The 13,094-nt window shown below is 44.0% G+C and overlaps 1 protein-coding gene across 14 annotated transcripts in view; it reads left to right on the forward strand.

Annotated features, from left to right (window-relative positions):
* Eif4g3 (eukaryotic translation initiation factor 4 gamma 3) overlaps window positions 1–13,094 on the forward strand; it is a 230,406-nt gene that overhangs the window by 119,677 nt on the left and 97,635 nt on the right. For all 14 annotated transcript variants that reach the window (XM_059255251.1, XM_059255237.1, XM_059255240.1 and 11 more), the window contains one exon: window positions 475–597. In XM_059255251.1, the coding sequence (XP_059111234.1) occupies window positions 475–597 (123 nt within the window). The remainder of the gene's footprint in view (window positions 1–474; window positions 598–13,094) is intronic.

A 13,094-nucleotide genomic window follows, 5' to 3' on the forward strand; every position in this document is an offset into this window, starting at 1 on the left:
TGCAGCCAGCATCCTTATAAAAGTATACAAAGTTATGGGCAAGTAAGGTCCCACTACGAAGTCATAGCAATTGTATATATTTTGCTGGTGAACTTCAGAGGACCATTTAGAGCATTTAAAACCTACTCAGGAGCTTTGTTATTCCTGAGCTATCTCTGGCTCTCCTTGCTATTAAGAAGTATAAGTAAGTCAATGTGTTTGGCATGGCACTCTTACGCAAGCATAGGTATTTTACTTTTTTGACCTAGAAATTCAGTCAGCTCAGTCCTACTTTCCTTGTTATTACATTTAGATCTTGTTGTGCTTGTTGCCTACATGTGTTGGAAATGACCCTATATGGTTCTGTCATTGAAGTGCAGTCCTGTGAGGAGGTTAACACATTTGATAGTTGTTTTCACGTGTCCCTTTAATTCCTCGTCTAAATCTGGTACACAGACCCTAGGTTTATACTTACCATTTTATTTAACTTTGTAGATAAGAATTCGAGATCCAAATCAGGGAGGTAAAGACATAACAGAGGAGATTATGTCTGGAGGTGGCAGCAGAAACCCTACTCCACCTATAGGAAGACCCACATCCACACCCACTCCTCCTCAGGTAAGTAGAGTGAGCATGGTGGTGGGTGCTGGGCACGTGTTCACTAACCTCTACTGGCTCTCTCTTCCTGTAGCCACTTCTCTGCTGACCACTCTGTCAGTTGTCTCATAGCCTGAAGATCGCTAAGACAGACACGTTTCTCTTTCAAGTGGCTTTCAGGTATTATTGGTGATGTTTCTGTGTATTGGCTTCACATTCAGAGCACTGGTGCTGCCACTCTTCATGATATCCAAAGGAGCTGTTTTCGTGTGGAAACCACCTCAATGACTGAGCATTTTATGAGTTCACTCTAGAGCCTTGGGAGAAAAAGCTGTGGAATAGCGTGATGAGACATTGGAATCGAAGCCTGCTATGCTTCAGATGATTGCCTCTGTTAGAGTGAGTTTGCATGGATCTCACTGGTCAAGACCTCCACAGACAAGCTGTTTGTATAGATTTTACCAGTTCTGGTTATTCACAAGAGCTGTACGTAAGTTTTGTTGGGACTGGTAAAGAATGTGGCTATGGTCTTGGAAGAAATCCAAGCATTCCAGGAGGAGCTAGTTTTTTTGTTTGTTTGTTTGTTTTTAGCAAACTGTAACTTGTAATGAAAAATAGGTTTCCCAAATGTGAAACTATTTCGTTGCTGGGTAACTTTCCAGTTTGCTCAGTTGCCTAGAGTTCGACAGAAGCAGTTGTTAAGGGCATGGTTTGCTTTTCCGCTGTGGCTGGAAGGTGAGAATCTCCAGAACCAATGTACAAACAGGTTGATACAGAAGACATGTCAGAATAGTGAACCACTAACTTGATTATAGTCATAGAAAGAAGTACATGGAAGAAGTACACTTAAATATTGAGGGTGATGATGGCTAGTTTGATTTAGAACCCTTATAAACACATGGACTTGAGTCAGCTTGAAGTGGGCTTTGTGGTGTAATGGTTTATTTCACCTGGAAATGATGATCTTCCCTGGATGATGGTTTGTCTCAGTCCCCATTTCAGAGAAGAGAAGAATATGTGGCCACCTAGATAAGAGAGTTTCAAGATTGTTATAGAACTTCTTTTTTAAAAAATTGTCCTCAATGAACATTCCCAGTCTGAAGGATTAAGAGTGTGGTTTCTTCTCTAGAATTGAACATGCAATAGGGAGAGTTTCTAATTTGAAATGACCTATCAGGATGGTCTGTTAGACGTGTCTAACATGTCTAGCTAACACTATAGCAAAGTTTGCAGTTGGTTGATCAGGACATTCATATTTGAGTATGTTTTCAAACGTCAGTTAAAATAGGGTATAGTTGACAATGCTTATCATTTGTCTTTAAATTCCCAACTTGAAAGTCGATTTCCTTTTGCATTTAAATTCTTGGTGTAAGGTGTGTCTGGTTAGTTTTTGTTGTTCAGGTTTTTTTTTTTTTTAAGATTTATTTTTATTTTTAATCATGGATGTGTGTATGTGTTTGTGTGAATATCTGATTTGGGTATGGGTACCCTTAGAGGCCAGAAGATGGTACCCCCTGGAACTGGAGTTAAAAGCTGCAGTAAGCTTCCTGATGTGGGTGTTGGGAACCTGACTCAGGTCTTGTGCTAGACCAGTGAGTGCTTTGGATAGTGGAGTCATCTCTCCATCCGACATGTTCCTGTTTTTTACTCTTGCAAGTGTGACCCTGTGCTTTTCTAGCTCTTCTTCAGTCCTCCCTCTTTTCCCGAGACCTTGGGCATGAGCACAGGTGATGGTGTCCGTGTGTCATGACACGCATTGACTCCAGTTGGTGCTGGTAGAGACATGCACTCAGGGACCGCAATGGGAGTGCTTCTCTTGGAGGATTGTCTCGTCTGTGTCACATGAATGTCTTTTGGATAAGTGACATGCATTTGAATCCACACATAGAAATCTTGTCGTTGTGTACGCATGGAGTTTGTGGGATGGATACATAACTTTTTAATATATGTGTATTTTTCCTCATGAGAAAAACAGCAGCAGAAGAATGACAATTCCTGGCTTCGTTTCTGGGAAGTCATAGAAAGTTGTGCACTGGGACTGACCTTGTTATGTTGTGCTAAAATATATTGACTCCATGTATGAGAAGCTGGTCTGCTATTTTCCTTAAGGCTGCAAGTTCTGATGTTGGCATTGAATTCTTTTACCAGAAAGAACAATGCTGACCAACACAAGCCCTCAACATTGAGCCTAGAGAATACACAACTGGACACAATTCCAGATCCACCTCTTTCCTTTTCCTTTTTTTTTTTTTTTTTTTTTTGAGAAAGGGTCTCACTGTGTAGCTCTGGTTGTCCTGGAACTCACTATGTAGACCAGGGTGGTTCTCGAACTCACAAAGAGCTGCCTGCTTTTGCCTACCAAGATCGGGGGTTAAAGGTGTGCACTGTCACACCCCTCCTTTATTTAGATCCATCTTGAATGACTTTATGGCTTAAGTACTGTTGTGGGGACAGCCTTCTGTGTCACAGCGCAGTGCCGAGAGTCTTTTTGGTCTCACAGTATACCCTCTTCTGTTTCCATTTTGTCAGTTAGGGTCCCTTTGCTCTGTCCAGATAAAATTGTAGGTAGGTGAGCTGGTTCTGGCAGTCTGTTTCCCTGGGTGATTGAGAGCAGGTGGCGCCCTCTAGCGTTAACAGTCTTATGCAGGCCTAGGAAGTTGGGATTCCTGTACCCTTGATGCAGCCAGTGTTAGGGCTCTTGTTTAGGCCTTGTCTGTCCGGATCCCTTAGCCCTTAGCAGCAGTGTTAGAACTCTTAAAGACCTAACAGCTCTCTGGAACTCTCCTGGTGAGCAGGTTCCACAGTCCCTGTGTTCCCTCAGCCACCTTCATCCTTCCAACTTGGTCTTTTGCCCTCCCATGCCATCTTCCTTAAACCTTCTCCTGTCCTGCCTATTCCTGAACCACTCAGCAGCTTTTTCTGTCACTGTCAAGCAGCCATGGCTGCCTGGCCTCTTGTGCTGCATAGCCTGCTGCCTGTTCATCTCTCAGTGACATTCTTGCTAACATTCTCGGCTATTGAAGACATCTTACTATTTCTTTTTGTCTTGTGAGCTCAGCCCACACAGCTGAAAGTAGGCAAGGTACAACTTCTGAAGCCTTTTAGTGGACCTCCCGCCACGTCACTGGAAAGGATAACACTTGAAAGCATCCCCTGCAAACTCACTACTTGAGCCTGATCAGCCTGCTTAAATAGCCAGAGGAGAAGTGTTTGAGTCGATTACAACTCGCCTTGCATGCAAACAAAGGTTTATGTCTATTCCAATCACAGCCTTGCCTCCTTAACATCCGTTACAGTAGCCTTTCTGCTAGGCCAGCAAGTGAAGTGCTCCCCTTGTGTCCAGATGGAAATGGCTGCAGGGTCATCTGGAATCCAGTAAGGTCTGTGCTAGCACAAACTGTCAACTGAAGCAGACCTGGTTGGCTGTGTCTTCAAGAGCTGGGGCCATGATCTGTAGCTGTGTAGGGTGTCATCGTCGTCGTCGTCGTCGTCGTCGTCGTCGTCGTCTCCCCCCCCCCCCCCCCCCCCGAATTCATGGAGTGTTCCTAATGGCCACTGCTGACATAAAGCTTGTCTGCCAGGCTCTTGAACTGACAGCCCATTAGCTCAAGGTTGTCAGGATAGCAAAGGAGTGTCTATAGCTCCTATCTAGGGAGTCTACTAATTATCTCTGCTTATTTATCAGAAGGAGTGCTTCCAGCACTAACTTAAATCTCTTACTACCAAGAGTGGCTGTAACTTGTTTTCTTGGTCTTTTCTGAAGTAAGGTCTCATATGTAGCCCTGACTGGCCTCAGACACATAGCAGTCCTTCTACGCAGTCTCCTGAGCAACAGCATGGCAGACATGTCCACTCACCCACAAGAAACTGTAACAGTGCTTTAATCCTGTTTGGCATCTGGCCAGCGCGCCAAGATAGATGGGAGCCATCAGCTCTCTCTTAAGCCAGACACAGTTGCGTGTGCTGCCATAGCAAAGCCAGTTACTGGCATCTAGGCCCTCCGTGCTCTGTGTTCAGGAGTTGTACAGCAGAGCATGGACTTCAGAGGGGCAGATCGCAGAGACCTCTCACTCTGGTTTAGTGAGATACTGTGAAGGACTCCTGGAGGTTGGGGAAGGAGAAACAGACTCCTCAAGACAAGCTTTGCTGTTTGTGGTAAAATATAATGTAGGAGTGTATGTGGGGGAGTTTGGCAAATAGTTGAGTGCTGTAATTTTTCCCCTGATGTGGTCTCGAAGCCTCTCTATTAAGGATGATAACAGGATCACAATTTGAGTTGAGTCTGTGGGTCAGCTGAGTGAACCCAAAATAGTTGAATCAAAACACACATTGCTCATGGATCCTGTAGGTATCAGGAATCCTGTTAGTAGATGACATAAGTAGAAAGTCATCAAAGAGCTCCACCGGTGGATGGAGTGAGGAAGAAAGACAGAAGGTGAGAAGATTAGACCATGCCTTCCATAATGGCCATGGGTGTTCTCTGGTAGGCATCCCCATGGGGTGCACCCGAGCAAAGAAGGCTCCGGTGCAGGAGGAAGTTCTTTTCCTGTCTTGGATTGTGTTATCATCATGGATGTGTTGGCTTTTCTATCAGTGAGATGAGGACCCTGAGGCCTGCGTGATAAACAGCCACACATGGGCCGGGCGGTGGCAGCGCACGCCTTTAATCCCAGCACTCGGGAGGCAGAGCCAGGCGGATCTCTGTGAGTTCGAGGCCAGCCTGGGCTACCAAGTGAGTTCCAGGAAAAGGCGCAAAGCTACACAGAGAAACCCTGTCTCGAAAAACCAAAACAAAAAACAAAACAAAAAACAAAAAAAAACAGCCACACATGGAAGTTAACTGGGCAAAGCTTACAGGGTGTGAGTGGAACTCAGGCCTGTTTCATTGGCGAGCATCAGTGATACCAGCTAAGAATTGATAGAGGGCAATGAGTTTGGGGTACAGAGGACAAAGGGGATTTTCACTGCTGCTGATCTGTCATATAGCGTCACTCGAACTTCATACTGTCTTCCTTAGTAAATTCTTAAATGACTTCTTCTGTGACTCTGCAGATTCTGTGTCACACGTGTAAAAAGTATGCTTCCTGTGACTATGGGCCAGAGCATATGGTTGTCATGTGTGAGTGTAGACGCATGGACAGCAGTAGGGCAGCAGAATGGGTGGTGCTGGTCTCTACTCTGCTGTGACCTTACATTGACCTTGCATGAGAATGTTACTCCTTTTCACCTGTGAAACAAAGATGCTACTCTCAGAGTCCCTGTTGAACTATTACAATGGGAAAGAAGAAATGTCGTTACTTCCCCTTTTCCCTAGCAAGTCACTTGGCCATTCATGCCCAAGGGATGCTCCTCTCCCCAGAATTGCCAGCTGCCCAGCACCTGTCCTCTGAAAAGAAACAGAGGACACTGGATAGGTAGGATTTTAAAGATGTCCATGTCCAATGGAATAGCTAGTATATCACAAATTCCTTTAATAAAACGTTGTATTTTATTTATTTTTAAAAATGATTTCATGTGTATGAGCGTTTGCCTACATGTATATATGTGTACTATGTCGTGTCTGATGCCTAATGGAGGCCAGAACAGGTGTTGGATCCCCTGGAACTGGAGTTAGAGATGGCTATGAGCCGCCATGTGGGTGTGCAGGAATTGAACCTGGGTCCTCTACAATAGCAACATGTGTCCTTAAGTGCTAAACCAATTCTCCAGCCCCAAAATACATTTTTAAAAATGCTCTATATTATTCCCTCTCACCCTTCACCCTCTCCTTCCTCTTCTTTCTCATCCCTTTCAGGATCACCCTTAGAGTAGAGCAAAGCTAACACTTGGGAAAGGGTCAGGGCAAGGGTGGGAACTGGATTGCTGGCACATCTGGAAAGATAAGTCCTCTTCTGTAGCCTGGGGAATTGCCAAAGCCAGAAGGCTAGTTGCCCTTTTCAGAACTACTCTACACAGGCCTCTGGGAAATGGAAGTCTGTAACCATTTGTTGCTAAGTCATTTTATGCTTTAATAGTTAATTGCTTCCTCTTGTTGACTTGGAGGCATAGGCATGCTGCTGTTTGAGTTATTAGTGTATAAACTGCAGTGAGGAGGGAAGATCTTGCATGTACAGTTTGGAGGCAGAACAATATAAAAAGTCTTGTCTTCACTTTTAAAATTACCATCTTGTCATCCGTGTCATTGGTACTGGTGAATTGATCACTCTCTTCTGGGAAGCATATTGTCCTGGTTGTTAATTGTGACTGACTGCAGTAAAACAGGAGCTATGAAGTTGAACCACATTGTTCTTCTCTTTAATACAGTAGTGTTCGTACCAACCCTTGAATTAAATGTGGTACTGGTCAGTAGTGTGGCAAGCCTTGTTGACTACGCTGGCGTGCATTCTTTGTGCTTAAATGATGTTATTGTGACCAGTGCCTGTTATTTGGTGTAAAGTGTACCCAAGAAATGAACTTCACTTGGCTGTTTTTGGTAAAATATCTAATTTTAAAAATACAACTTCAGTTTTCCTGTTTTCTTAAAGCAATCAGGAAACTCCACTGACTTCAGGCCACTTCCTCACACTGCTATGCAGAAGCGTGCTTTAGGTTAGTTACATAAACCATTCATCTTGTTCGATTTTGTTTTCCTACTTATGTAAACTAAAGTTCATCAAATTCTGAGTTTGCCTCTGCTTTTAGAGTGTGAGGCTTCACCTTACATGCCCTCTGGTCTGTGGAATCATAGCAGTAAGAAAGCAGATCTGTGGTAGTGGCATGTGTACAGTTCTGTCCTCTTCTACCTGCTTTAAAAATGTCAGGCAGTGAGCAGTGTACCATTCAGAAACTGATGCCCATAGATGTGAAGAATCAGCATCTTAGATCTGTCCTTTATGATAAGTCTACAAAATTAAAACAGCTTACTTGGGCATATGCACATGCCCTTAATCCCAGAGCTTATAGAATCAGGAAGATCATTCTCAGTTATCTAGTGAGTTTGAGGCCAACCTGAGATACATACGACCTGTCTTTCAAAAAAAAAGCAGGAACAAAAAATACGATTTTAAGTTTGTTCATCTACCGGGAGTCATGACCCAGGTCTTGAGTTCCCATGGCGTCTTTTCAGACCTCTTTCACTGCATGTGTATGTAGGAATGCATTTGCATACGTTTCATACATTTGGGTTTGTGTAAGCTATTTTGTAACTAGCATCTTTTTGGTTTTTCAAGACAGGATTTGTCTATGTAGTCTTGGTTGTCCTAGAACTCACACTGTAGACCAGGCTGGCCTCAAACTCCCAGATATCTACCTGCCTCTTCTTCCCAAGTGCTGGGATTAAAGGCGTGTGCCACTGCCCAGCCTACATTATCTATCTTTTATACACTTGTTTGGGGGGTAATATTTGAGTTATTTGCAAGAGCCCTTTTATATGTTAAAGACATCTCTTGACATACATGGCTTAGTTTGTTTTTTGCTGTTGAAACAGAATACTATAGACTGGATAGTTTATAAACCATAGAAGTCTGTTTGACTTGTGATTGTGAAGGCAGTGAGGTCCAAGAGTGTTTGCTTCTGGCTTAGTCCTTCCTACTGTATCATTCCATGGCAGAAGGTGAATGGAAAGTAATAGGTTTTCTGCCATGTGTTGTCATGCCTCCCCCCCCCCCCACTCCCCCACCCAATAAGTTCTCCTCCAAAGCAGTAAGCCAGGTCAAGCTGAAATGAAACAGTATGACAACAGGTATATTGAACAAAGCAACTCCCATGTGGGTTCTCTGATCTCAGAGAGAGAGGCCAGAGAAGTCAAGCATCCAGGCCAGGGCAGGAAAGTTTTATAGATTGTAGGTGAGGGGTGATGACCCGTCTACTACAATCTGAGTTTGTGCTCAAGTATGGTCAAAAGCTGAGCATGCTTAGGCAGGATTTGGGTGGCTTATAACTTCAGGGGCAGAAGCTGCAATGAGCCGCCAAGAATGCAGAACTGGCTTTTTGGTGCCTTTCCTTTGTTTGGAGACTAAGCGGGTGGGGTTTGGAGGGAGAAGGGGAATGGGGCTTCCAGGACTATTCAGGGGCAAGCCTGAGGTGCCAACCAAACAGTCAGTAAGAGTATCTGAGTGCTGGCAGTCCTGAAGGTAGAGTGCTGTTATAACAGACTCACTAGTTTGTTTTCTGTATGTATATTTTTTAAAATTCTTTGGGGGGCCTGTCACCCAACTCCCAAATAAATACATGGAGACTTATTTTTTTCTTTCTTTTCTTTTTTTTCTATTATCAGCTCGATACAGTACAAATTCTTATCCTAATAGTAAAATGTTTCACTGAGGCTTGCCCAGTGATTGAGTAAAACCAAAACTTATTATAAGCCACAGTCGTCCTAGGGTCCCCCCTGCTATGTAGCCTCCCTGGATCTGTGGGTTGCAGTCTGATTTTTCTTTGCTTTATATCTAGTATCCACTTATGAGTGAGTACATACCATGTTTGTCCTTCTGGGTTTGGGTTACCTCACTCAACTCAGGATGATATTTTCTAGTTCCATCCATTTGCCTGCAAATTGGAGACTTACTTACGAATTTCTGGCCTTATTTCTAGCCAGCTTTTCTAACTTAAATTATCCCATTTCTCTTTAACTATGTTTTGCCTCTAGGTTCTTTATTCTGTATATCTTTCTTTCCTTCTTACTCCGTGGCTGGCTGTGTGACTGGGTGTCTGGCCAGTCACCTTTCCTTCTCCTTTTCTTGTGCCTTGCTCTTTTTTTTTTTTTTTTAAGACTAGATTCTTTTCCTCCTATTTATTCTCTTTGCCTGCCAGCCTTGCTTATTTATTCTCCTTCTTAGCTATTGGCCATTCAGCTTTTTATTAGACCATCAGGTTAAATCTTAGGCAAAGTAACACAGATTCGCAGTTAAACAAATGCACCATAAAAGTATGCAACACATCTTTGCATCATTAAACAAATACTCCACAGCATAAATGAATGTAAAACATCTCAATATTCCACAACAGTTCTGGGTTTTTTTGTTGTTGTTTGTTTTGTTTTTGATTTTGGTAGGAGACAGGCTCTCATTATGTAGCCGCGTCTGACCAGCCCGGCCTGAAACTCAGAGAGATGCTAGGACTAAGGGTAGTTGCCATCACACCCATTGGACCCTGATAGACCCACTCTTCACACTTGAATACATTCGGGAGCCCTCATGACATAATCTCCCAGTCAGGCCGTACTCCACTACATTGGAGCATTGACAGTTATAGCAGCAAACTTAACAGACAGGAACTGTAGCAATGGTACCTTTCTCCTATATGGTAGTCATCTCTTAACTTCATTAATTGTTCTTTTTGATACATAGAAGCTTTTAAATTTATATTATATTCTCAAATTTGTAGCATTTCTTGTTTTGGGTTTGTTTAAGGCCAGGTCTCACTATGTTCCTGTGGATGGCCTTGAACTCACAGAGATACTTCATCTTTGCCTCATGAGTGCTGGGATTACAAAGGTGTGTGACACCACACTGGGCAGTCTAGATTTTCCTCAGTGATTTGTGTTTGGGAGCTCTGCTCTGACCAGACCCCTCCCTGCCCCTTCTAAGATCGCAGAGATACTGTCATAGTTCCAGTCCTCGGGTCTGTAATGCTGCTGAGAGTTAGCCTGTTGCTCATTGTCCTTTACTGCTGCTCTCATTAGTCACTGTGGCCGCTCCCAGGTGAGGAGGTGATTAGTTGTGCCGTTCCATATTGCATTAGCGGCAGTTCATAAGAGTTCGGGGTTCCTTGGTGAGGTAGTTTGAAAGAAAATGACCTCTAAAGGGAGTGGCACTGTTAGGAGGAGATGAGGTCTTGGTGGAGGAAGTGTATCGCTGTGGAGGCGTGCTTTGAGGTCTCATAATAGGCTCAAGCCATGCCCAGTGAGACAGTCTACTTCCTGTGGCCTGCATATCAACATGTAGCAGTTAGTTCTCCAGCACCATGTCTGCCTGCATGCCTCCATGCTCTCCTCTAGGATGATAATGGACTGAACCTCTGAAACTCTAAGCCACCTACCTCAATTAAGTGTTCTCCTTTTTAAGAGTTACTGTGGTCATGGCGTCTCTTCACCACAGTGGAAACAAACCCTGACTGAGACACTTAGCCAACTTTGTACTTCGTCTCTATAATGTAGTGTGCTATAGCATTTCGAGGTCAACAATTGAATCCGTCCTCTTTTTCTCCCTACGGCCATACATAAGAGAAATGGAATCTTCCTGTCTTCCTGCTCACCCCTGTGTCTTCATAGAGCAAGCCCTTCTAGCATCTCGTATGTACTGAGTGGCTAAGGCCTGTCAGGTTCCTTCCTATATGTAGGTAAACTTCCCTGAGCCCCTCAGCACCACATAGACTGCTTCCTTCATACTACAGCATTAACCTTATGATGTGTCTGTTTACGCTCCCCTCCAGTTGACCCTCTGTGAGGAGTCAGAATTCATTTTTACTTTTAAAATTCTAAATACTTACTTTGTATATGTGAGTGGTTGTATGTATGTATTTGTACTTTGTGCCCACTCGCTGTCTGTGGAGGCCAAAAGAGAGCATCAGATCCCCTGGGACTGAAATTACAGGCCATTGATAGCCACCATGTGGGCCCTGGGAACAACCCAGGTCCTCATTAAGAGCCGCTAGGATTTTAACAGCTGAGCTCTTGGAGTGAGTTTTTAAAGCAGAATTCTGATTGTGTCATGTTGCTGGGAAAGTCCATTCCTCTCTTCCCCATTGCTCTGGAGATGAAAATCTAAACCCTAGGTGTAGCCTCTGGGTCCTGTTGTGCTCTGACTCGCTTGCCTCCTCTTCCATTAGCTTGCTGCCGCTTCCAGGTTTCCTCTCGTTCCCATACGAGCTGACCATTCACTTGATAATCTTCTGCTCAGAGCCTTTATATGAGCTTCTCTTTGGCCCAGAATTCTTCTTCCTGCACTTCCTCCCTAGGCCTCCCAGCACCTCCCATTCCCATTTCCACCTCCACTCAGCCTTCCATCACTTCTGAGATGTAGCCTCTCAGACAGTAAGACCCTGATTGTGCTGTCTGTGAACTGCTTAGCCCTCCAATATCACATTATGCCAGGTGAATTCTAGCGATTATTTTTGGGCTTTTTATGTTGTTTTTTTCCCCCTTTGACCAGATATTTATGGAGCATTTGTCTGTAGCTAGAGTTTTTCTGGTCCTGCCTGGCCCACAGTCAGGACAAATCTCTCTAACCCGCTAGTCCCACAGCGGCTCAGACCCAACCAAGTAAACACACAGAGACTTATATTGCTCACAAACTGTATGGCCATGGCAGGCTTCTTGTTATCTACTTCTTCTATCTTAAATTAACCCATTTCTATTAATCTATACTTTGCCACGTGGCTCGTGGCTTACCGGTACCTTACATCTTCCTTGTCCTGGAGGCGGCTGGCAGTGTCTGCCTTTCCCTTCCTGTTCTCTGTTCTCCTCTCTGTTAGTCCCACCAATACTTCCTGCCTGGCTACTGGCCAATCAGTGTTTTATTTATCAATCAATCATCCATAACATTTGTCTTCGTTCCCCATAGGCTCCCAGTATTTGTACATGGTGAACACATCCTGTGGGCAGTTCTGTCTCACTTATGGAAGAAGCATGTTTTCTTCCTTCCTCATGGCATCATTAAATGTGCTATTATTTGCCATTTGACTTGATATTTCTCAGTGAAGGCCGTACTTATTTATTCTCTGGATCTATATATGTTAAATATGTGAGACATTTTATATGAGGATTATTCTAAAGTTACTGAATGGGCTTTTAAGAAAATCAACTAAACTTGAAACGATAGAATATGTGACAATCTAGTGTTATCTCATTTTGGCAGTGAATGCTCTCAACTTCTTTCCTCTCACTGGTAATAGGGTGGGTACACGTTTTCTATCATGGGCTGCCTTGTCTCTGGCACTGTGAGTCAGAACATCCCAGCAGAGAAGCAGCTGTGCATGGCATGTAAATGACCAAGTGTCTGCTCCAATACAGGGGATTCATGGGCACCAACCTACAGTTTCACATATTGAAGTGTTGTTTTTTTCTGGATTTCTTCTGCCCCAGCTATTTCAAGCTGTAAGTCTTCTAACATTATAGGTAAGTGCAGACCTGGCCAGTGCACCCTGTGCTATACTTGCTAACCCCTTGCTGGAATGCTGAGGGTAGTAACCCTTTCTGAGCAGAGACAGTGGGCTTTCAAGTATTGAGAACAATTCCAGATTCTTGTTGCCTTGTCTTTATTGTTCCGAGGCAGATTCTCATTACAGTCCAGGCTGGCCTCACACCCATAGGTCATTTGTTCAGCCTCCCAAGTGCAGAAGGCAGCTCCATGCTGCCAGGCTGGCTACTTGCTTTGTCAGCAGGGAGATACACAGATGCCTTTGTCTTGTTGTCCGTTTGCTTTGTGAGAGAAGACTTACCCCCAGGCTGTGCTTGAATTTATGTAAGCCTCGGTCTCAGCCTCTGTTGATTATTGGATTATATAGGCTGAGCCCTGTACCTGGCTTAACCTGTTTTTCTGGAG

The sequence above is a fragment of the Peromyscus eremicus genome, chromosome 2 (assembly GCF_949786415.1).
Source record: "Peromyscus eremicus chromosome 2, PerEre_H2_v1, whole genome shotgun sequence".
NCBI classification, from domain to species: domain Eukaryota; kingdom Metazoa; phylum Chordata; class Mammalia; order Rodentia; family Cricetidae; genus Peromyscus; species Peromyscus eremicus.